This window comes from Thamnophis sirtalis, unplaced genomic scaffold (genome assembly GCF_051295495.1).
Source record: "Thamnophis sirtalis isolate CommonGarterSnake01/CBP01778 unplaced genomic scaffold, rThaSir2_p1.2 scaffold_7, whole genome shotgun sequence".
In the NCBI taxonomy this organism is placed as follows: Eukaryota; Metazoa; Chordata; class Lepidosauria; order Squamata; family Natricidae; genus Thamnophis; species Thamnophis sirtalis.
In genome coordinates, this window is record NW_028261387.1 from 60,346,401 (window position 1) to 60,371,070 (window position 24,670).

Sequence of the window (24,670 nt, forward strand, 5' to 3'; positions counted from 1 at the left end):
CTAGCCCGGAGCACCGGATACCGTTCCGGTATGGTGCTCCGGAGGGGCCCCCCACCGTCCTTACCGGTGTTTAAAGGCTTCTGCACTTCTGTGCAGGTGCATAGCACGTATAGCGCCTGCGTGACACTCCACGGAACAGCTGGGGCATTGCAGAGGCACTAAAACGCATGTGCTGCACATGTCCATGACACCACCGGCCCCGTTCCAACCATACAGGTTGGAATGGGATTTGAAACCCACCACTGGGTGTATCTACCAAGTAAACTAACCATGAAAAATCCACTGGAAAAAAGGAAAATTATCAAATGAAAAATGGGTTTATTTATTTAAATTAAAAACATCATTATGGCTGAGGTAAAACCATCCTGAAATTCTGAGGCTGAAATTAAGAATACTGTTCCACTTTGCTCTTGTCTCAATTCTCTGTGGCAACATGTTTAAACAAGTATTACTGATACATTAATTATAATAAAAGTCTGTAGAGATCCTCAGTCATGCTTGTCCAAAAGGTGCTTCCCCTCCCCCCTTTTTAAGGAGGCAACCGGACTTTCTTGTTTTTTCTTTTGAAGATGTTTCGCTTCTTCAGCTCTGACTGGATAGTGGGGAATGGAAGGATTTATATTCCTTGCAGACAGCTGGACATTTGCATCCTTTTAGAGGGTCTTAAGAACCATGAGCACTCAGGTGACCCTGAGGACACAGATAAACCTCCTAGTGCTTTAATGACCCTCTAAAAGGATGCAAATGACCAGCTGTCTGCAAGGAATATAAATCTTTCCATTTCCCACTATCCGGTCAGAGCTGAAGAAGCTTCATGGAAGAGAAGCAAAATGTCTTCAAAAAAACAACAAGAAAGTCCATTTGCCCCTTGGAGGCAAAAAAAAAAGGGGGGGGAGAAAGCACCTTTGGGACATTAATTATGATACTGCAGAGTAATTTATTTATACAACAACACAAACTATGCATTTAAGCTTATTTTATTTGGTTTATTAATTTGGAAGGAGGGAAGAATTCTGATCTGATTTGAAATTTCACCACCACCAATCAAGCCATTTACTAGATGTAATATGCATTTATAATGAGCATAATTTCTATGTATGTATACCAGAAAGCTACAATGAACAAAAAGCATTAGACTACTAGATTTGTGGTAATAGTGGAGACAATATCATCAAATATGCATAATTCTATGCATACAGGATAAAACACATTTTTTTTTCTGAAAGGCAATTATACAGATTTGAAAAAGGGGAGAAATAAAACAGAGTTACCTTTTCTTTGCCTTTATTTGGACTAGTGGATTTGACAGAAGTGGCTTCTTTTTCTATAGTGCCAATAAAACGATGATCTGATTGGGTATGGAATGAAACTGTGCCCTTCGGTAGTTTTTTAATCCTTATAGCATGATTTCTTTGAGCAGACAGCATATCCTAAATGGAAAAAGCAAGTTATTACCGAAAGAAGCAAATCTTTCTAAAGCTTCCTAAATTTAATGTCCCAAATTCTACATAATTATGATTCTACTTACAGGAACAACAGTAAATTCCACTTCATCTGAAATGTGGAGCTGGTTACCATCTAAAATTTCACTGAAGTGAAAGAACATGCGGGCATCTCTATCAACACATTTAATGAAACCAAAGCCATCCCTCATTGCAGCAATCACACCCTATAAAAGCAAGAGATATTGGTTATATTCATTTCTAAGAATTCTTAGAGGATATCTATCCAATACAGGACTAATATCAATTCATACTGAAAGTGAAGCAAAGAGACAATTTAGTTAAACAGCTAGGATAAAAACTGGGACATAAACAAGCCTGTACTTTTAGTTATGCAAGCTTAGGCTTAAGGCTATCAACACTATTATGTCCCTAAGTCCAGTTGCCCCCTGAAAAAAAGGAGGGGGAAGTACCTTTAGGACATTAATTATGATACTGTAGAGTATCTTTTGTATCCTTATTTAGCTCCTAATTTAAGCATTTAAATATATATATATATATATATATATATATATATATATATATATATATATATATATATATATATATATATATATATATATATATATATATATATATATATATTCTTGTTGTCAATAACAGCCTCTAACACCGTATTTATTTCTAAGAATGTCTCTGGAGCCTAGAGGAATTCTTAGGAAATAAAATTGATTGGTGACTGTATCCTAGCTCTTTGTTATGAAGCATACACAGCTAACTAGAAAGGATAATGAACAAATTAGGACGATCATGCCCTAGGACAGGACAGGGGTGGACAATTAATTTTCCCAAGGAAACACGTGAGAACCGGGGCACAAAGTTGTGGAGGGATGCCACCGCCCTACCATCCCCGACCGACACTGCCACAGGCCAGACAGTGACAGCAAAAAAACCCTAGGGACAAACGTGGACCATAAAATGCTCATGTCAGTCCCTAGGCATATGAAGATTTTTATCATTGCTGTTTCTATATATCATGATTTCAAAAGAAAGCCAGTTTTATTTTCCCAATAATAGATCTAAGGTGAGACTAGAAGGACTTTGCTTAAACACTTAACCAGAATGTGGTACATAAAAGTATAAAAGCAGACTTCTCAATTTGAAACTAATCTCATAACCTGTACACTATATCAACTCTCCAGTAGCCACACATGTATAGTATAAATGTTCAATTCAACCCAAACTATAGACGTTTTCTAATTACACTGCTTCTAATATAGAACCCAGTTAAGATAGTGAAATAAATAGGCAGGAATGCACCCATGCAAATAAGAAAGAAAAAATACATATAGTCATAGTCATAGTCACTTTATTTGTATGCCGCCCTTTTCCCTGGGGGGACTCAGGGCGGCTCACAGTTCAAAAGGGGGGGGGGAAGGACAAACAATTTACAACATAAAGACACTACATCATTTAAGACAGTGTTTTTCAACCACTGTGCTGCGGCACACTAGTGTGCCGTGACATAGTGTAAGGTGTGCCGTGGGAAAATTACTTTACATATAGTCAATATAGGCACAGAGTTAAATTTTTTTAACATTTTCTAATGGTGGTGTGCCTCGTGATTTTTTTCATGAAAAAAGTGTGCCTTTGCACAAAAAAGGTTGAAAAACACTGATTTAAGAACACAACAGTCATACAATTCGAGTGGGGTTAGAGTCTTTAACCCCAGGCCAGCCGGGACAGCCAGATTTTAAGGGCGGCGCGGAAGGTCTGGAGGGTGGTGAGGGTCCAAATCTCCACTGGGAGTTCGTTCCAGAGGGTCGGAGCAGCCACCGAGAAGGCTCTCCTCCGGGTAGTTGCCAGTCTACACTGGCTGGCTGATGGAATTCGGAGGAGGCCTAATCTATGCGATCTTATCAGTCTAGTGGAGGTAATTGGCAGTAGGCGGTCTCTCAAGTACCCAGATCCAATACCATGAAGGGCATGGTATCTCACACGTACAGGAAACCATTATGGAGGGAGGAAAAGCCATTAAAAGAACAAAGACATGTAATAGAATGCTTATTATCCTAAATGGATGCAAAGTAAAACATATTTTATAGCAAAGCTTTAATTTTCAGTTTAGACACATAAACTCCTTGGTGCTCTCTGAGCTTGGTTGTTGTAGATGTTTCATTACCCAAATTAGGTATCATCAGCGCTGATGATATTACCTAGTTTATATAATGAAATGTCTGCAAGAAAACAACCTCAGAGAGCAACATGGACCCCCTCATTTCAACCCTGAGCTTCTCTCTTTTATTGGTACATATAAACTCCATGTTTCAATTTTCTATAACTTCTGCTTAAGTGCACAGCACTGCCTCCTAAAATATTTCCCTAGGAAAAAAAGTACCCTGAACTGAGATAAGATGCTGATCCCATCACTATAAGAAATTTGGCACCATGATACAATCCTAGTAATACAAAACCCACATAACTAAAAGGTATTATGCATTACATTTCCAGCTTCATTCTGCCACATTTCTTAAGTGCTTACCATTTCTCTAGCCTCATTAGTGACTTGAAAAGTATTAGGAAGAACTTCAATATTAGTGGCTCGTTCCAATTTGTCACGCCGATCTGTTGAAATGTTGAATTTAACGTGGTCACCTTCCAAAAGTGTCACCTTTGATTTTGTATCTTTGTCTCCAAATGGAAGTTCTTTAGGAATCACAAAATCAACTTTTATGCGTCCAGGTAATGGGTCATTCTAATTATAACACATAAGAAATTGAGATAATGCTAATTGTACTCAATCTACATTTTCAATTATTCAATTTTTAAAAATATTTTACCACATAGCAAGCATAATTCACTAGATCACTATTACCACATTTATCAGTCCCTAATGACACAGTTAGAGCTACAGCAGTTTGAAAAAAACAGGAAAAATTTAAAAGCATTTGTTACCTGATTTTTGTTGGGTACTTTTGGAATTACTTTTGTTACAGTTCCCTCAAAGTGTTCAATGCTAATATCTTCAAAAATAACAGTTCCTTGAGGCAAAAGCCTTACATCAGTTGCAACTTCTTTACCCTATTAAAAGAACATTATTTATTTATTTATTTATTTTCCTGCCTTTATTATTTTTATAAATACTCAAAGTGGTGAACATATCTAATACTCTTTCCTCCTATTTTCCCTACTACCACAAGAACCCTGTGAAGTGGGTTGGGCTGAGTGATTAGTTGAGAGACACAATCAATTTTCATGCCTAAGGCAGTACTAAAACTCAAAGCCTCTGCTCTGTCTCCTGGCTTCTAGCCTTGTGGCTTAACCATTACATTTAACTGTCTCTCACTGAGATCATTGGGGAGAAGAAGATCAACCTCATGCAAAGCGTATAAAGTCTAGCAAAGGACAAATGTGTATGTGTGTGTAAATAAATAAAACCAATTAATTGTACTAAATTTAATCTTCAATTGTATTAGGTTTAATATAATTTAAATATATGAAATTTACTCTTACATTTCTGTCTTTGATTGTGAACTCCACATCATCACCAGGCTGTAAGGCTTCCAGGTCACCTTTAAATTCACTATAGTGAAAGAATATCTCCTTTACAACATCACCTCTCTCAATGAATCCAAAGGCTTCCTAAGGGAAGGGAATATCACAATTATTTAGCCAAAATGCCTTCAAACATTCATTAAGTTACTTGATAGAACTAGCCACTACAGGTAGCCCTCAAGTTATGACCATTCATTTAACAACTATTCAAAGTTATGATAGCGATGAAAAAAATACTAATGCACATATGATTGTCAATGTCCCTGGGATTATGTGATCAAAATTTGCTTGATAGCTATGGCAAAAAAGATTGTAAAATCAGGCACAATTCATTTAAAGACCAGATCACTTAGTGACAGTTTTGGTCCCAATTGTAGCTATTAGTTACTGTAGTAATCAAAGAGAAAACGAGTTTTAAAAAGATTCACAGCTACAGAACATGTATATATGGTCTCAAACTCCAATGAATATTGGCGCTATACTACATAAACTGCAATCATCCATGGGCAATATTCATGCACATGCACAAATGTGAAAACTATTAATATTAACTATTATGATGTATACAATGAAAAAAGTAAAATACTGTATAAGCATTGATGCAATCTCTGATCTGGCAAAGCCAGAAACCCTTTGAGTCATTATGGGCTGCAGAAAAGAATCTACTGCTCTGTAACTCTTTATAAGGTGCATGGTAAAAGGCATAAAGGAAGCTTTCTTGGATACAATATGGTTGATTTCTAAGCAAGAATACATAGGATTTACAGCTTTAGAAGAGATAAAATAAAAAAATAAGATTTCCTTCAAATTTCTATGGATTTATACTGAAAGTACAAACATCATATTTAATTCTATTACATGTAACTAAACTTAGTAAAGCATTCCTTACCTTCATGGCACAAACTACTCCTTGACATCGAGCTTGTTTCTTTTTCAAAAGCATAATATTCCGAGCACTTACAGCACCAGTACTAGGAAGAAAATAAATTAAGATTATATAAAGATAAATACAACTCACTTATCTTACCAACTATAGAGAATCTTCTTTAATTTTCTATGCAAAATCCACATTTAGAGACATACCTCATTATAACATAATTTTGAAAAGGAAATCCAGCTTTTAATCAAAATCTTTATCTTAAAGATCAATTATGAAATAACCTCTCATATAGTATGGTTAAGAAAAGCTTTCTAAATTTAAAATAAAAATTCTTACATTTTGGAAGGTTTGGGAGGGGACAGCACAAAATATTGTTTTATTCTCAGTTTGTGAATCCATTAGAACTAACCACTGATTTTAATGCTCTTAATGCTGTAAACCACCCAGAATCACTTCAAAATGAGATGAGCGGCAAATAACTAAAATAAGTACAAAATCTGCAATATTGTTCTGTGATATAGGTGCGATCTGAGCCTCATCTATATGCCACTAATAGATCCTGATTAAACAAGCAACAAACAATACAATGTACTTTGCAGTACTAACAGCTGTTAAATCAATTCCACATTTGTCTTGAAGACATTTTGGCCATATCACTTCAACTCACTGATATGAACTACTTCCTACAGGGTATGCTACAATACTTCAACTGAGTTAATGTCAGGACTTTGACTTAGCTATTCTAAAAATACGAAATTGTTTCTGCTTAGCCATTTTGTCCTGTATTTGCTTTTGTGTCTATAATTTCTGTTATGGTGCCATGACTCACATTTGTTTAAGCTACAGCTCAGGCAAGTACTTTGCAGATGGAAACTTCAGACATTCTTCTGTAGAATTTTCTGGTGCCACCCGGAACATATTGTTCCTTCAAGGACAGAGAAATGTCTAAATCTTGATGCTGCAAATCATTTATCAGTCAGGATAAAATTCTTTTGTTAGAATGCAGTACAGGTAGACCTCACTTAACAAGCACAATTTGGATTAGCAATTCTATCATTGAGACATCACATGATGGCAACTTGTGATTTTTCTGCCAGCTCCTCCTTTGACTCTGCTTGTTGGAAGCCAGCTGTGAAGCACACACAAGATGATTATGTGAACACAGGAAATGCCCGTCGACGGAAAAGAATCTGGATGTAGATCACATGACCATAGGGACACTGCAAAGTTTTACTTGCAAGGGCCTGTTGTAAAGTTACCTTTTCAGTGTTGTAACTTTCAATAGTTGCTAAACAAGGCAATTGTTAAGCAGGACTACCTGTATTTCATTTCCCCCCCAAACATATTTCTCATTAGTAGTTAAAAGTTCCAGTGTTTAAACAGCCTGCAGGATCATCCTGATAATTGCTGGCAAATATGAGATAAACAGCAATGTGTCTTCTAAAGATAAATTGCTTCTTTCTTGGTTTCCTCTTATGCACACCACTCTTGTTCAATAATTTCCTTATAGAAGATTCATAAACATTGATATCTGAATGGCCTGCAATTCCTCTGCTGTCACCTTGAGGTTCTCTGTGCTTTTCTAAAGTACTGCATGTCCTGGTCTTATAATGACTTGGATAGTCACTCATATAAGGGTAATAATGGTATTGCACTTCTTCCATTTGTATAATATCTGCTTAACTATTGTCTGATAGAAGGCAAAGTGTTTGATAATAATTCTGTAATCCATTCCAGATTCATGAGCACTGATTTCCCCTTTTTTCTTGAGAAGTCTCTTCTGACTGGACTGGAGAGCGGTCTCTGATGATGGCAACCTGTGTCAGGAACAGCAGACTTCAATGATGCCAAAGAGCATGTATGTTAATGATTGGAGGGGACTAAACTGCTACATAAACATCATCTCATTGATTAGAATTTCTACAACCTACTCCATTAAGACTTAGTTATTCTAGGGCAGCAACCATCTTTTGCATAGGAGCCCAAAGCCATGACATTGCGATCTCATTCTAATAGCTTGCTCTAGCCAGCACCAGGCAGGGGACTTGTGCCATCCACATTTAGGCAGCTAGTGAAACGATTATCATATGCCTGCCTGAAGAGATTATGAGTGCTTAGAAGAGCAGCCAAATTGACAATTGTTCTCTCCCTTTCTCTCATAGGCTGGATGGATATATTTGCTTTTGGAACTATGGGCTGCATGATTTTGGAGAGCAGGTTATCTTCTGGCCCATAGGCTAAATTGCTGACTCCTATCTAAGGTTTCATATATCTTTTCTAACAACAAATGTTGGCTCAGTATTTTCAATACAAATATGACATATAATACACAGTTCGGGATACTATTTCTTTACTCAGCTTCTCTTCATTCATAAACATGAAGTTCTAATCACAAGATTATACCATGTTTCCATGAAAATACGACCTGTCCTGAAACTAAAGCCTTTTTCATGTGGACAAAAATATAAACCCACCAGCAGCGGGTACTCTAGGAGTGCGCTGTATGGTTGTGGGCCGGCTGCTGGACAGAGAGTCTTACAGCAGCCGGCCTACAACCATACAGCACACTCCTAGAGCGGCCGCTGCTGGAAGACTCAGCAACCAAGTTTTGGAGTTTGGAAGCCAGAGAAGTAGTTATGCTCGGAGTGCAGCGGCGGCACCCTGGCTCTGCAGGGAGAGCTGGGCCAGGGCATGGTGAGGCTGGGAGGCATGCTTGCTGGGGGCAGAACAGGCACTCGCGCAACCCCCTTCTCCAGCCGTGCAGAGCTCCATGCACTGACCTAGGGAGTATCCCTAATGTGCCAAGCCGCGGGAGCTGGGGAGCAGGCAGAGCACCACGTGTCTTGGCACCTTAGGGATACCCCCTAGGTCAGTGAATGGTGCTCTGCCCGGCTGGAGAGGGGGTTTGCCAGGCGGTTCCTCGTGAGCATGATCACCTCATAGCTGCTTTGCCCGAGGCTGTGCATGGCTCTTCGGGAGCCCGCTCGCAAGGGAGCAGCTGCCCGGCAACCCCAAAACAATAAGCCCTCCCGCCATAATAAGCCCAAGGCAATATTTCGTGAGGCAAAAGAAAATAAGACACTGTCTTATTTTCGGGGAAACACGGTAGATAGTTCTAGAAGATTCACAAACTTTCTCTCACAACTGAGCCTTGGAACAAACCAGTCATTTCCTATGATTGGAAAACTTAGAACAAACTAAAAGATAATATATTGATAAAACTTTGTTTGAAAAATATATTCTTAGTTCGCATCTAACGAAACAAAAACTATAGGCCCTGATTGACATTATCTAAGATTACCCTTGAAACAGACAATAAATTGCCAAGATATACAGTACTATATCCAAAAGAATGTTTCAAAGTTTGTTAACCATGTTTCAAATAAAAATGTTTTAAAAAAGAAATCATTCCAGCTAAAAATGATTTAGTACAAGTTATCCACTTACTGTTTATTTGTATCAATAATAAAGTTAATTTTGTCTCCAGTTTCCAATTGAACATTTCCTTCAACATCTTCTGGGGTGTAAGTTAAGTAGAAGACTTCCTGTAAATTATAATTTGATTGCATGAACAGTTTGCTATCACATTTAAAGTGAGACAAAATATAATCTCCAGGTTAGTTTAAACATGAATTTTGGAATTTAGGAAGTGGTCATAAATTTACAATATTATAGAATTTTATAATAAATAAATTGCAACAATGAAGTTGTTTGCTAATAATATTTTAACTGACCTTTTATTTTATCTGTATTTTGAAAATATTTCATAATTATAAGCAGTATGCTAAACTTTATGCATTTATATATCAAAAGATTAATAAGCAATTTAAACTTTTTAAAGCAAATACATATTTAACTGTCTATTTTGGTAAGTATTTTAGTTTAAACTACACTGGAGGATCAGTGAAACATTTTTTAGTAAATACATAATTTTTACCCCATTACGTTCGTAGCATACACTCCCTGTTGGACTCTGACCCGGGGCAGCTGGAGACTTACTCTCTAAGTTGTGAGGAACAGCACACACAACCTACCAGTCAAAAAAAAAATCCATTGCTAATTATTTCTAGAGGCACCATTATGCATCAGATTTCTATAACACACTCAGGGATGCATTTAACAGGTAACCCATAACAGTATGCCATGCTGCAAAGCTTTTATCTTACAGTACTTTTATCAACTGTAAGAATTGTTCCTGGTTAGGTAAAATTCTTAATTTTTATGTGCTTACCAAAAGGAGGAAAAAAAAGTATATTTGAAAAAAATATTTTAATGCAACTAAGGAGAGGCATGCTACATTTAATTCTATTCTTTTTTGTTTGACCACAGCAGCTGAAAATGGCATGCATATTAAAAAGAAAAACAACCCCGCTCCCTAAGAATAGGCACTAACTTGTCCATTTATTCGTTCTTCAGGTAAGGTCTCAGTTTTTATCTTCACCAGTTTAATTGCAATCGGCTTTCCAGTTCTCCGGTCAGAAGATACTTCAAATTCAACATCATCTGTAAACAAATGATATTTATTAATTTATAGGCTTCAATTTAGTGGTAAAAGCATGTCAAGATAACTTCTAAATCAATAAAACACACAATTTCAAAAAGCAGTAACAATAAAAAATTACTCTAATTTGAATATTTAATAGGAACTAAAATCACATAATAAAATAAGGCTTCATAGGTCCATTTACACTTAGTTAATATGAAAAGGAAATGTGATTTTTAAATAACATCTTATACTCTATTTGTTTTAACCATCTAATTCCATGGGATTGTTTCATGTTGTTATGTACCAAAACATGTTGCATAATTTAAAAAAAAGAAAAAAGAAAAATAGCAGATACCTCATAGCTCAAATTCCACTATTCTCAACACATCCCATATTATGCATTCTAATACAATGCAAAATCCAGAATCAAAGGCTAAAACCTGTGTTGCAAATGCACATATATGTCCAGAAATTCCAGCAGTTTCTTCCTAGCTACATACCGTAGATGACGTGCCCTATCCTCCCCAAATACATACAATATCAAGGCATATTTAAGTTGTTCCTAAAAAATGTTACTTGTGCTTTCAAGTTGCTTGATTTATACTTTGTCTTCTGAATCCTAACAACTGTTTCTTGAATGTGCACAGTGAAAGATACTAATATGCAATTACTAGTTGTCATCTTCTCACTTTCTAAACTTTCTAAAATGTTCTCTCCAACATGCAGTATGAAAAATAACTTTTTAGAAGAAAGTTCTTTCATATGATTAATCTGATCCCATTATTAACGTTTGAACTGAAATTTGATTTTACTTCTCATTATCTGATGGTTCAGCCACTACTCTTTACAGTAGCAGATATGTCTCTAGAAGAAATTAGCCTTCTCACATACAAGAACAACCGTCTACTAGTTAATTAATTACCTCCTACTTTGAGCTCCTGTAGATTGCCATTATACTGTGAACTATGGAAGAACAGTCTAGCTTGCCGTTCTGAACACTGAATGAATCCATAGGAGGCCAGCAGTTTTTCAATAACCCCAGTTTCGCGCAATCCTGAAGAAGTACCATTGGGGTACCCGTTGTGTCCATTGTTATGGAGAAGGTTTGGATCAAAGCTCATCTGGAATTAAAAAGAAATGTGTAAGTTCCTCTAAGGATATTCTCTTTTCCAGTTTATACTGTTATTTGTTAATTCAGGATAAATATACTGTAATAGCCAATGCGTAAACATTATAAAATAGGCATGTAGGCTTCTAGCAATTTGAACAGATTTTGTGTGACACTTTTCTATACCACATTGAAGTAATAACTTTGTACTGAAGGTTATTATGCTATTCTATTTCACATTACACACATAATATTAAAACAGATTTGAAGTTACCCATTAACATCGTTTGACTTTGCTAATGGAGGTAACCAAGAAAGCAAAGCCATAAAAAAACTAACAAATGCAATTTTAAGACATTTTCCAAATTAAATTAGTATCATAGCAATTTATTCTAGGAACATAGCTAGCAGCTTAATATTTATTAAATTTCAACACTAATTGCTATGTTCACTGAATTTAATACTTTTCCATCCATGGAGATTTTTAAACCCATAGAACATAAAAGAAAGATTGGCATTTTAAGTTCTCATCAACATGTTAAAATATTTTTATTAAGTCACACTTTCAAAAAAACTACAATCTGTTTAGCTATCAAGTTAAATTAAGTCCAAAAAGAGGTTAGTATAAGAAGCTCCCTGTAAATATTTATAGAAACTATCTCATGCAAGTCAGAGTTCAAGGCAAAGCAATGCCAAAATCATGCATACTGTTCCTCTGTATTTTATGGAGTTTCCTGTGTATCTGTTTAAGAAAACAAACTAACATTCCTATAACCATAAGGAGCTATTAAGTATTCAAAATTGTAAACGTAAGTAGCTTTGAAATCTACTTTTGATGAATAGTCAATTACTCATTAAACTGAGACTGAGCAAACTGTTTAGGTTTTTTAAAAGTATTTCATTTAAAGGAGGGTTGTCTTTATAGACAATGCTATGAATTAATTTGGCATGCAGCTGCTGTAGATGCAAAGATCCTGCTAAACAGAATTATTTAAGAGTAAAGCCCTTCAGAAGCATAGAACTTTCTGATTAAGTGTACCTTGGGAGAATTAAAACAAATATTAGATTTTTTAAAGTCAAATAGTGCAGAAACTGGTGATGTGAAATGCTATTGTCCACAAATAAGAATAGAAAGCCCCCATATATATGTAAAATTACTAATTAAACTAAAAACCAAAAATGTATTTGTTACAATTCAAGAATAGCATCATAAGATGCAACCTTTTCCTATGGAAGTCATTACGTGTTTATAATTTTTGCACCATCCTACTGCATATAAATATAATCAAACAGATTTAAGCCATTTGGCCATTTCAGAGATGGTGTGATTTTTGTAGAGGTTAATCTGCTGAATTGAAAAAAAAAACCCTGATATTTGACAAATGGTCCCGTTTAATCCAGAACACCATGAGCTGGATTAAACTCCATACCACCTCCAGAATGACATGATTGACATCATCTAGAGGAGAAAAACAATAATAATTTTTGCATATGCTTAGGACAGAAGTCTGTTCATTTTGTTCACATCTGTAAGCCAATACAATATTTTTTAGCACCTTTGAAAGCATATAATGAAAATACAATCAATGTATCTATAAGAAAACCAGGCTTTCATCAAGTTTCTAAAACAGATACAGGAAAGCAAAATTTGAGAACTCAGCAAGTTTGCCCATTGGTATAGATGAATTATACTCCTTAACCTGTTGAGGAGATTTAATACCAGTGAGGTTAGAAGTGAGAACATATGCAGAGAAGAGTTAAATGCTAAGGATTCCCATGCTGAGATGGCATGTCTGCCAATAGATGCCCTGACTTACAGATCTCTGATAAAGAGGGGTCCTCTTCGGTTTTTTAGACCCGGATGAAGTAGATGAAGAAAAAGGTAAAGGATGAGAAGGAAGGGGAGCTGCAGGAGGGGGGAGAGGATCTGATGACACAGTATAATGGTTCTCCATCTCATACAGCTGTGATAACATAGTACACAGTATAACTAGTCAATAATTAGCACATCTTTAGCAATATCCAATAACTATTAAATCCATGTTTCAAGAGACTTAGCTGGAAATCAAAAGCAGTCAATTTAGATATCCTTATTGTTCTGGAATTAGCGTAAATGTATGACCAAGCTCTATTTCCAGGTCAGTAATTTCTTTCCAGCAATATTCTAGTTTGTTTGTATTTTCAAAAATCCAACATATTTCACTGGGAAGAAATATATGCAAGCGGTGGATTGAGCTAAAAGCTGTACCACTTCAAATATCCTTGCACTATGGCAGATAATATACTTATCTATTTTTTCTCCTTTTTGATTTCAAAGGGAGAGCATAACTCTGAATTTGAGAACTGTTATTAATTTTACTGGGCTACAAAAAAAAACTAAACAAAAACAAATACATTATGCAAATTGCATTTGTGGCTGAAATTTTTCAACTGAATAAAAGTCCCAAAGACTTCAGTAAACTATAAAAAGTATAACTGAAACTATAATTTATTATTTAAAATTAAGATACTAGTCTATATAGTCTCTATATCACTATAGAGACCGCCATTCCCATTTTCTCAATCCTTAATTTAAGGGACAAATTATAGACGAACCTGAATATCAGTTACAAGCACTTTAAAATTTGGTTAATTGAATTTAGTCTTAGGAAGAATGGCAAGTTAACAGAAAATCAGAGTTCTTCAGCAGCTTAAATATACACATATTAAGCAAATATCAATTGAATTGTACATAGATGAATTCAAGTGACAATGCTGTATTACTTATTTATGGCATACATACTACTGAATGTATTATAGTGCTAATATTAAATCATACAAATGTGTTGGTCATCTGTTTGTATGCCAAAATCCATGAAATAAGACATTTCTACATATATATATGCAACATAAATTTAAAAAGTTTAGGTCAGTAAATAAGGCAAAGGCCTATAGCCTAGAATGATCCTTGTATTAAAACTATGAAGCTGCCGTTCACCAAGTCAGACCATTGTCCATATCTAGCTAGCCCAGTGCTATATCTTTTGACTGAGAACAGCATCCATGGTCCTGAGCAAAGGTCTTTCCAAATCTTTCTGCTATATATGTTTTTAACCAGGAGATATAAGAGATTAAACAAAAGCATTTTCATGTGCTCTACCACTGAACTAAGGTTTTCACCTCCCCCAGGTCTGAAAGTTCAGTTTTAACTATTCTCAACTATTTGTAAATAAGCTACTAAGAAAGGTGTTTCATACACTTCAGGATCATGACTATCTTATACTTTATTATTTAATAAAATGCAAGCCTTCAGAAATGTTAAGACAGTTCCCTCTCCAATGTCTTGATACACCAAACATAAGAACCAAAATGCACCTCTTAGATGAAGGCTATCATATTAAAACACCACTCCACTAAATTTCATTACTGGCTAATTTTAAAAAGCGTGTTGGAGAACCAAATAATTTCTGTACTTGTAGAGGACCATAATACAAAAGGATTAAATAATTAACAAATATATTTGTTAAGAGGTGAAATTCTTATACAAGCAAATTTGATATGTGTGGGCACTGCCTATTTTCAACTGGATACTTTCAAATTTTGAATCTGCATAGGATGTGGACGTCTATGTTCCAGGGTAGCTTTCTCTTTTAAACAGCTGGAGAGGTAACCAATTGCCCTCAAACAGGAATTAGGCCTGGCACAATGACCAATGAAAAGAATGATTGGGAATGAGGAGTGAGTGTGAAATGATTCCAAACTGAAGCTAAGGAAATTTTAGTCTGCTCATGACTCTGGCATGATTAAAAGAAGGCTCAGAGGTCATAAAATGAGCAGTGTTTTTGCTATCTGCAAATTGGCCACACTTTTTCTTTTGCTCAAAGGTTGTTATATCACACCATCTGAGCTAATTTGGCTTTACCCTTAAGAATATTGCTAGTATGGCAAAAGAACTTACTGATTGGCCATAAGGTGATAAATTCAGTCCGACTGGAGATGCATTGCCCAGGTTGGCACTAACGTATGCAGTAGGGGGAGAAGACGGCATGGAAAATTCAACAAATTCTTTCCAGGTGCTTGCCATATTTTTACGCCTGTTTCAACTTAATTTTATAATGCTGCATATAACAAAATCAAACAAGACAACCTTGTCAATGTATATCTGCCACTCTATCCAGTGTCATAAAAAAGCTGCCATTGTGGCAGCTTCCTAGAATATTATACAGGAAGGGATTGATGTGCTAGTTAAGAAAGCATTAGGTTTTTTTGTTTTATTTTTAGAGGGGTTCTGAAATGAACAACACAAGCTGGTTGCTAATTGAACTCATACTATTAATGAGTTATCTTTACAGTATAAAATTCACATTTAGCCTACCAGCTTATGAAATGGAGACTCACTGACCGATACCAGTAACTGGGAGAAGGATATGGAGAAAGTTTGAGATCCAGATTTATAGCATTAGAGTAAACTGATTTCAAAAGCGAGAAACTGGAAAATAGTAGCAGAAAGCTTAATGAAAGTTACAACAACAAGACTGCATTCCATGGTTAGCAACAAATAGAACGAAATGGCAGTTTTAAAGAATTTCAATAATTTAAAAAGACTAGCATCATAGCTAAATGTTAGATCTGCTTTGATATTTTGACCAATGAAGACAAGATTTAAGCAAAATGATTATTTAACTCATTTTATATTGCACTTTTAATTTCAAATAAATATATCACTGTTCAACACAGTACATGGACCAACCTCGCAGTGATATTCTAATATTGCACTTTCAGTAGTATTTGCCGATTCTTCGTTTCAGCACACGTTTCAAAGTTTGAAGATTGCTATTGTTAAAAAAAAAAAGAAATAGCAAGAGACAAGTGATCTATCAAGCTAATAAAGAATAACTGGTGCTGCACTGGGCAATTTCAGCACAGTACTGCAGAAAACAAAGACTACTAGCAGCGTTGGGACGTGCTCTTTTGAAGCTGTTGAGTAGGCACAAACTTCTTGTTTCAGATCAAGTGTTGTGTCTTCAGTGTAAAGTTTACTCTTCTTTGGTCTTGTTGTTACGATGTAATGTGTTCCTTTCCTGATCTGAACTTGAAGCAGCAGTTTCAGGTGGTAAATTCTATTCTGTTACACTTCATACTGGAGAGGAAAAAGGATAAACAAGTTTATTATGATATACATTTTAGATATTTCTGTACCCCATATGATCCCACCTCTGAAAAGTTCCTCACAAGAATTCCAGACATTACTAGTGTTTAACCAAACTTCAAGGAATTCAATGAAAAACAAGTGTTGCCAATGCACTGAATATAAAACCAATTAAACAAAAACATATTTTACTGATTTGTACACATTTCCACCAAAAAACTAAAGGCATATTGCTCTCTCAAGTCTTATTTTAAACTCATGCCAGCAGATTAGGCAAATATAAAATGACTGATCCAAGTCACATGCTAAGTTTCATGACTGAATTGGAATTTAATTTATGTCTTGCTAATTTTCATCTATCACACTAATCAGGATATTTCACTATTTATGGCTCACAGTTTTTATAATGTCTTGTTTTGGATCTTGTGGTTGGTTCATCAAGGCCTTATAAATATCAGTATAAAATGCAACTTCTGGAAAGATTGAAATTGAACCCCCTTGTCTTATAACATGGAATGGCTTGGGATATTTAGGGAAATGTAGGTAGTAGCTCTAATGAAGAAACCTCAAGTTCTGTATATAAATATACTACGTTCAAGACATACATTTTGAATACTGTAAACAGCTACTAAGATGGTCTTTAGAAAGTTTAGAAATGTTTACAAAAAAAGGGACATTGGGGCACCGGACTTCTCGCTAGGATACTTGGTTATAAGAGTAAGAGGAGAAAAAACAGTCAGAATTGCAAGATTAATGGTTAATAATAGCATATCCCAATAAAGATTAGCTCTAGTCTTGTGGAATCTGTTTTCTACAACCTCAAAGGGTTGCTGCATATAGAGAAAGAGGAAGAGTCATGGGGAGAAAAGTTATCTTCAAAGACAAACACAGGGGTAACTGGAGTGAATGGAAGCTGCCAGAACCTGAGTATTAAGAAATGCAGGTGTTTATGGTTTACCTCTTAAGGTTAATATTCAGTTTTCTTATATTTACATTCTTAAACCAAAACTCAATTACTTTCTTTGAAATATTTTGAGATTTCAGCTTCATTTCTATCACAGTCATGTTTTAAATAAATTATTTCTAATCACAATAAAAGTATGGTATTTTTCTGAAATTATTTTCCTTACTAATATAAATTTTTGTATTCACAAAATTAATTTATGCAATAGCAATATTTCTGTACTTATAAAATTAATTAAAGCTTTATCTGTGTTTCATGTTTAGGTAGCTGGACAAGTTATTGGTCTTGCAGCTATCCTAGTTTTTCTTTCTATGAAACGGGTATCTTCTGTTCAAATGTGTATAGTGATAGTAGTTTTGTGACAAATAAAAAACTTTATGGTGACATCCTTCACATATTCTAAATTCCAACTGCACAAAAAGACCAGAGATACCTAATTCTTTAAAAAAGAAATATATTTTCTTCTGAGAAAAACAGTTGAACTGAAAATGCTGATGTTCAGTCTGCAATATACTATTATTGGCTATTATAGATACTATAAAATATGACAAAAAAACATAACTAAGTAGCAACCAAATACAAGTATCTTTTAACCTAATCCCTGTACTTAATATAGTTAAAGTTTATCACCAATACATTTAATTATTAAAATGTTTTCCTAAAATAGTTTTTATGCTATGATTCTATATTCAGGGGACAATGGTGTTACAGATAATTTTATTCTCAAATTCTATGTCCCAGAAAAAGAATATTTTAAAAGAGGCAGTTCTTCAGAAATGGTTTACAAATTTTGTCTTCCAGGCAAGTATGTTTTTCTTATACTGTATGTAAAAGGCAGGATGCAGGATAGGATCAATTATGTTTAATGTTGAAGGAGTTTTCCAAGCAACCAACAATTTCTGGGTATGTAATATAGAATGCTGTTAAGGAACAACTGAGTCATTTAGCCAAAGGAAAAGGTAAAATATTTAAAATTATAATCTGGAGACAGAAATAACCAGAAACAAATGCTAGGGAACAGGAGAGAAGAAAAGAGGAATGACTCCTCCAGTTTTAAAACATCATTATATCTTTTTCTATCAGCTCTGCTTATTCCACTTTATTTTGGGTGGAAGATAACATTTCCAATTGGAAGTGTTTTCATATACTACTGAAGAAATGCCAGCACAGTATGCTTTAAAAACAATCCCAATAATTAAAACTGAAAAGTACCCATCTTCATATTTTATTTATCCCACCTTTATTTTTTAACTAACTCAAGGTAGGAAAATATACACAATATTCCTACCTCCTATTTTCCCCATAGAAACAACCTTGTGAGGTGGGTTGGGCTGAAAGTGATTGGCCCAAAGTCACACAGCAGGCTTCCATGCCTAAAATACAACTAGAACTCAGTTTCCTGCTTTTTAAGCCAGCACCTTAATCACTACATCAAGATTGCTTAAACGTGTTTGTTTATTTTATTTATTTTATTTCATTTATTTCATACAAAGGAATAGGAACTTTGAAGTTTCATTAAAAAGATCTGCCTAGCAGCCCTAGTCTATGTAGAAAAAAGTGAAATCTCAAAGGTGCTTTTTTCAGAATGTGGAATATGCACACTTATTTGGCAAAAAATTATAGTAAGTGGTTCTTATTTCAATAGTATTCCTAGAATCAGAATATCCTTTCTGCAGAATACAAAAAGCGTAATCTCCTATATATTTACTAAATATGTTTATCTATGCCTAAATTCACTAGGGTTTGCCTCTAAGAAATATGACAATATAAATATAATTATTTCCAAAACTTTCTACATTCGATGATCGAATCCAATATTTTATCAAAGCTGCAAAACCTTAGAAGAGCTTTCGTGAAATTAGCTTGTGCCTCTATTTTAAATTCTTTACTTTTCAACTCAGCAGCTATAAATATTCCTCCTGATGGTAAACACCCAGTGCAGTTGCCAAGCTTTCATTCAATTCAGTGGTCTCTAATACATCATGTGATGTTGAAAGATTAGCACAAGTCAGCCAGAGGAAAGAGAAAGTTCAGACTTTTCCTCTTCTGAATATTTATTTGATTCTGACACATGGATATTGTTTTTATAACTATCTGCATAAGTGAATTAAATAATAGTAATCCTTATTGCTGATATGAAAAAGTTTTTCTAGGCATAGTATTCTTCAAGACAAATATATATAGCTTAAATTACTTTAAAAATATTTTTGAAAATATCTTTTCATTTGTAGTCAACACATGCTATTTAATATTCCTTTATATAAATGAATTAATATGAAGAAAAGTCTGTTTCACCTAGAATAATTAGGAATTAAATATAACTTTATTAAAGACAGACAGCAAAAGCAAAATGCTGTAATGACTATCCTATACTTATTTGGAGTTAACTCCCAGAATTCAGTAAGGATTACATTGGAATAATCACGCATGGCATTGTGCAATAAGGGTGTAACCATGGCCCACTAAATTCAGCTAGATTTGTTTTTAAATTTAGCTGCATAGGAATGACCTGTAATTAGATTACATGACTTTGAAAACAGGGCATTAGACTCTTTTCTCACTAGAAAAACCAGCAGAATTGGAGCCTCTGGCTTGGGAACAAAGTGAACTCAAATAAATTAACTGAACAAAAATGGAGAAAAATCTATTCTTTCAAATGGCAGCAAATTTCAACTTGTTCTTAGAAACAATTTTCTGTGTCAGCAATATATTTAGCACTTTTGAAAAAAGTATATGGCAATGAAGTCTCAATAATTTGCTCTAAAATTAAAATCTTCTTGGAATGAGGCTGGTGGCTTCCACCCAGCTGGTGTTCTGGATAAAGCCTTGGTTGTTCTCTCAGGCCTTGGGCTAAGATGGTTGAAGCCCCCTACTCTGTTAAAATTTGGGCGTCTGCTGGTTTTGTCATCTTATTGCTTTTATAGTTTGGTTTTCGTTATGTTGTTTCTTACTATATTGCTTTTATCCTGTTTGTTGCATCCTGAGCCACTCAGACACGAATTGAATAAAACAAATGATTGCTCATTTTGTAAGTGACCAGTGTCCTATTGTATTAGAAGCATTCAAATGGAAATCTAAGACTTTGGAGGAAAATAGTTTCAACATTTTCATTAAAGAAAATAAGGGAAACGTGAGTTACCACCCCATTTCCTCCTGTAGATTTACAAAGACGTTTCAGCCACAGCATGCAGTCTTTAGGCAGCAAGATGGTGGCTCCTGCTACTGAGGGGCGATAACACTAGGCTTTATATCCGAATAGGATGAGTGCAAAAGCCTTACTCCCAGCAATTACATTACTACTGAAAAACGTGAGTGGAATCTAGAAATGCACGCTCCGCTGCTGGCTACATAGTAGCTACTACCCCAACTGGAGATAATTCCCTCAAGTATCTGAGGCGTGTCCACTATTAGCTCCCCTCCCCGAACAAGATTTTTTTGGGGGGGGAGGGGAAGAGAGAGAGAAGGAAAATGGCGGCCGCTCCCCCTCACACAAAGGAAGACTGACCGCCCCTTCCCCTCCCCACGTCCGCACGCTGCATGCTGGGAGAGGTAGTCTGCACGGCTAGCCTCGCTCCGTAGACTGTAAAATACCAAGAACTCCATCCCCCAACAGGCCTAGTAGCCTAATCTTTCAGAGGCATCACGATGGGAATTGGAGTGTTTTTCAACGCCGCTGCCGCCGCTCCCCTAAACTCAATCCCCCATCGGCCCCTGCGGGGGAGAAAAAGAGGCAAAACGCGTCGCGCACACTGGGAAGCGTAGTAATGTCGAGCCTTGGCCCCATTGGTTTTCCGTCTCTCTCTCGGCCCTGCCTAAGGGCAAACCGAGGGGTTGGTGAAGAGAGCGGGCTTGTCTCGGCAACGTTCCTTCCCCCCCCACTCCCGCTCCCTCTTGCTGTCAAATCGGAAGGCTCTCGGTGGGTGGGGGAGGGGTCCACCCGCACTAGACCGTTGGTCCCAGGGACTGTGACAGGAGACGTTCCAAGCCACTCCAAGCTCCCCGTCTGTCCTCCACGAAGCCGCGACGCAGGACAAGAAAGGCCATTAGTCTTCCTCTCGGAGAACCTCACTTACCCCAACAGCTCAGCGCCCCCGCTCCAGCGCCGCCATGAGCAGCACGGCACAGCACGTAGGAATAAATCCCGGCTTCTCGCGAGACTCGCGAGGGGGGGGAGCAGGGTCGATTCACGCATGCGCAGGAATCCAGGACAGGAAAAGTGGCAGGGGGAACGAAGCGCAGAGGGTTCGTGTAAGTAGGGACATACGGCGCATGCGTGCAGGAGAAGCGCTGTTCTTGGGGAAGTTTTAATGCCCGGTGGTTCACTGAGCATCTATTGCTAAGCCGAAAATGGCAGATTACCATTTCTTCTCCCCCGCTCTGATACTTGACGCTCCGTTTTTTTTTAGACTGTTGCCTATGAGACAACTGAAGAGATTAAGAAACTTGGAGGCGGGTGGGGGTTGCAGTTCCTATTTCTAGCCGTCACGCGTCTATTAAAAGACCCCAAAACTAGGAGAGAAACCTGTCAGTCCCATTTCCTCTTTTTTTTTGTTCATTCCTCTGTATAATACATAAGTTTTGTTCATCCCAAAACCTAATTACAGGAGGTATGTTTTACGTGTTGTCCCTGGAAAGAGATTTAGTGCAAGAATAATATCACCACCACTGGTGCACAGCACAGTAGATGATGCATGATTCAGGGATCATATAAATTACAGAGTATATTTGGGGGTTTTTTGGTACCCCTCCAAGCATGATTGCTGAAAACATAGTACAATTTCCTGATGCTTTAAATTGGGAAATAAGAGGGCAAATACTGCATTGGAATCAAAATAATTATATCCTCCATCCATCCACCCACCCACCAAATCCCTGCATATGATACATCTTTTCCATTTTGTAGCCCACATAGTCTTCAAAACTCTTAAACAGGATTAGGAAGTATGGTTCCAATCACTAAAAGCCTCCCTGCATTTGGTTTAAGCAAATATGTGAAATCTGTCTTAAACCCCATTTTATTTCAGTAGCATTTGAAATTTGAAGAGTTATCCTGAACTCCAACACTTATTTATCTCACTTTTACTGCTGTGTGTCAGAAAGCAGATATTCCTGGTTAAATTGTATCGCCCCTTGATGTATTAATACAATTAGTCAAAGTCACAATATACTGAGTCACAAAGCAACAGACTATCTTTTGAACTAGTGTGTTACACTATCATATGCAAACATGGTTTTACTATATGATTTGGGGATGACAGTGAACAGTTTGAAAAACATTGTTCACAAAGATCATTAAAAGAAGTATCAATGAAGGAGCAGTTTCTCGGTCTTTTAGGAAACTGCAACTTGTTAGAAACCTGCTATTTTTTTGTGAGGGTTTGAAAGGACTGAAGAAATATTCAGCTTCATATGCACAATTCTTGTATTTAGGATCTGTAAGTTTTGAAAATGCTAGTTGTATACATGTGAGAAGTGCCTTTTGTTCTTCAGCCTTAGTTGGCAAAATGTATTAGATAAACCTTGCAATACAGGTGCAATTAATAGCTACGTTAGGCAAATTGTCCCAGGGCTTAACTGCAAGGATCAGTTGGTAGTTACTCAATTCTTTGGAAATCTCTAGACATAAAGGCAACAAATTTAGAAAATGTTGGCTAAATTCACACATGTTAAGCCAAATTGTGGTTTGTTTTTGGCTTAATGTACCCATAGTGAATCTATGTAGTGATTAAGACATTGGATTTGTGCTAGGGAGACTTGATTAAGCCAGTAACACTCTATTTGGGGGATAAAACTGGAGAACAGTCCCATATGCTGAGACTGAAGAGGAAAAGCAACCAATCAATGAAAAAAAGTTGGGTTATAAATTATGGCAAAGAGAGCCCAGTGCCAATGGCTCCATCACAAAAGTAAGTTTGGCACTTAGGAAGTAGAATTTTTGGTGCTACTCTACCTTTTTCTTTTTACCCAAGTTTTTTTTAACTAAGCATCCAGGAGGCATAATACAAGTATTTTGCATCCTAGGACTCCCACCATCCCGATGGATTTTGTAATCTAGGTTAAAGTTTTGATCTGCTATTAGATACCCCATGCAGGGGTGTGAAACTGATGGCCATCCCAGCAAAGGCAAAATGTCACGATGTTTATGTGACATCAACATGACGCAGTGAGTTTGACACCCGTGCCATAGTGGTAACTGCTTAAACTCTATTCAGATGATATATTTGCAAGCAGAATTGAAGTCATGAATAAGAGTAAGGAGTCTTTCCCACTTCTCAGTTTTCCTGACAGTGGAACTACTGTGTGAATATAGTAGGAATTGCTGCAGCAGGAATTCCAGCTCAAAAGAAAGCCTTCATACAAAGATTCCAGGCTGCAGACAATTGCTTTATATCTGCATTCAATTGTTCATACAAATGTTATCCCCTGAAAAGTTTCAAAATGTTATCACCTGAAAAGTTTCTTAATATAGCTGTGAATAGTTCTGAAAGTATGTCTAACCTATTTCAATTCTTAAAATGTATGTACATTATTTGGTGAATTGTGAAAAAACAGGCTGCTTAGAAAAAAATGCTATCTCTGCTACCTTCCTTTCTTATTTGAGTTTTCTCTCAGCTTAGAAGAGCAGAGTTGTCAATAAACATAAAATTTTGAAATAGGTGTGGGAGAATAGAGTAGATGTCTGTTTTAGAAGCTCTTCAGCCATTGGCAAACAGAAAAACTCAAATAAAAGATTTTTTTTCTTTCAAAGGGAGTGGATGGTCCAAAGGAAAAAAAATGTAGAAACACAGAATAGTGTAACTATGTTGATGTGAATACTGTGAGCCAAACCACCACCACCCCCCAAAAAAAACCACAAAACTGATTTGTGTGATCAAGAACAAAGTAATAATCCATGATAACAACTGATGAGTTTCACATCAGAAAGTTTCATGAACTACAAAAGGGAAATTACTATCAGGCTTCATATTAATAAAAGCAAAACTAAAATCTTCAAGAATTGATATTTGCCAGCAATTCTTATTTATGCTAAGGAAGTGAGGTATTTCTTCATAGCATTATAATATGAACTCATCATTCAGAAATGAAGTGCCAGTATATTAAATATTA

The 24,670-nt window shown here is 36.1% G+C and overlaps 1 protein-coding gene across 6 annotated transcripts in view; it reads right to left on the minus strand.

The window, feature by feature from the left end:
- Positions 1-21,734, minus strand: part of CSDE1 (cold shock domain containing E1) — a 40,153-nt gene extending 18,419 nt beyond the window's left edge. The window contains exons 1-14 of one of the 6 annotated variants that reach the window (XM_087720172.1): positions 21,637-21,734; positions 16,201-16,590; positions 15,409-15,568; positions 13,289-13,435; positions 11,286-11,484; positions 10,271-10,380; positions 9,815-9,907; positions 9,325-9,422; positions 5,887-5,968; positions 4,956-5,084; positions 4,398-4,523; positions 3,985-4,197; positions 1,529-1,669; positions 1,272-1,430 (exon numbers count right to left, since the gene is read on the minus strand). In XM_087720172.1, the coding sequence (XP_087576298.1) occupies positions 1,272-1,430; positions 1,529-1,669; positions 3,985-4,197; positions 4,398-4,523; positions 4,956-5,084; positions 5,887-5,968; positions 9,325-9,422; positions 9,815-9,907; positions 10,271-10,380; positions 11,286-11,484; positions 13,289-13,435; positions 15,409-15,534 (1,623 nt within the window). In that variant the 5' untranslated portion in view covers positions 15,535-15,568; positions 16,201-16,590; positions 21,637-21,734. The remainder of the gene's footprint in view (positions 1-1,271; positions 1,431-1,528; positions 1,670-3,984; positions 4,198-4,397; positions 4,524-4,955; positions 5,085-5,886; positions 5,969-9,324; positions 9,423-9,814; positions 9,908-10,270; positions 10,381-11,285; positions 11,485-13,288; positions 13,436-15,408; positions 15,569-16,200; positions 16,591-21,636) is intronic. The other 5 variants (XM_087720176.1, XM_087720174.1, XM_087720175.1 and 2 more) reach the window with 5 other exon arrangements.
- Between the last annotated feature and the right edge of the window lie 2,936 nt (positions 21,735-24,670).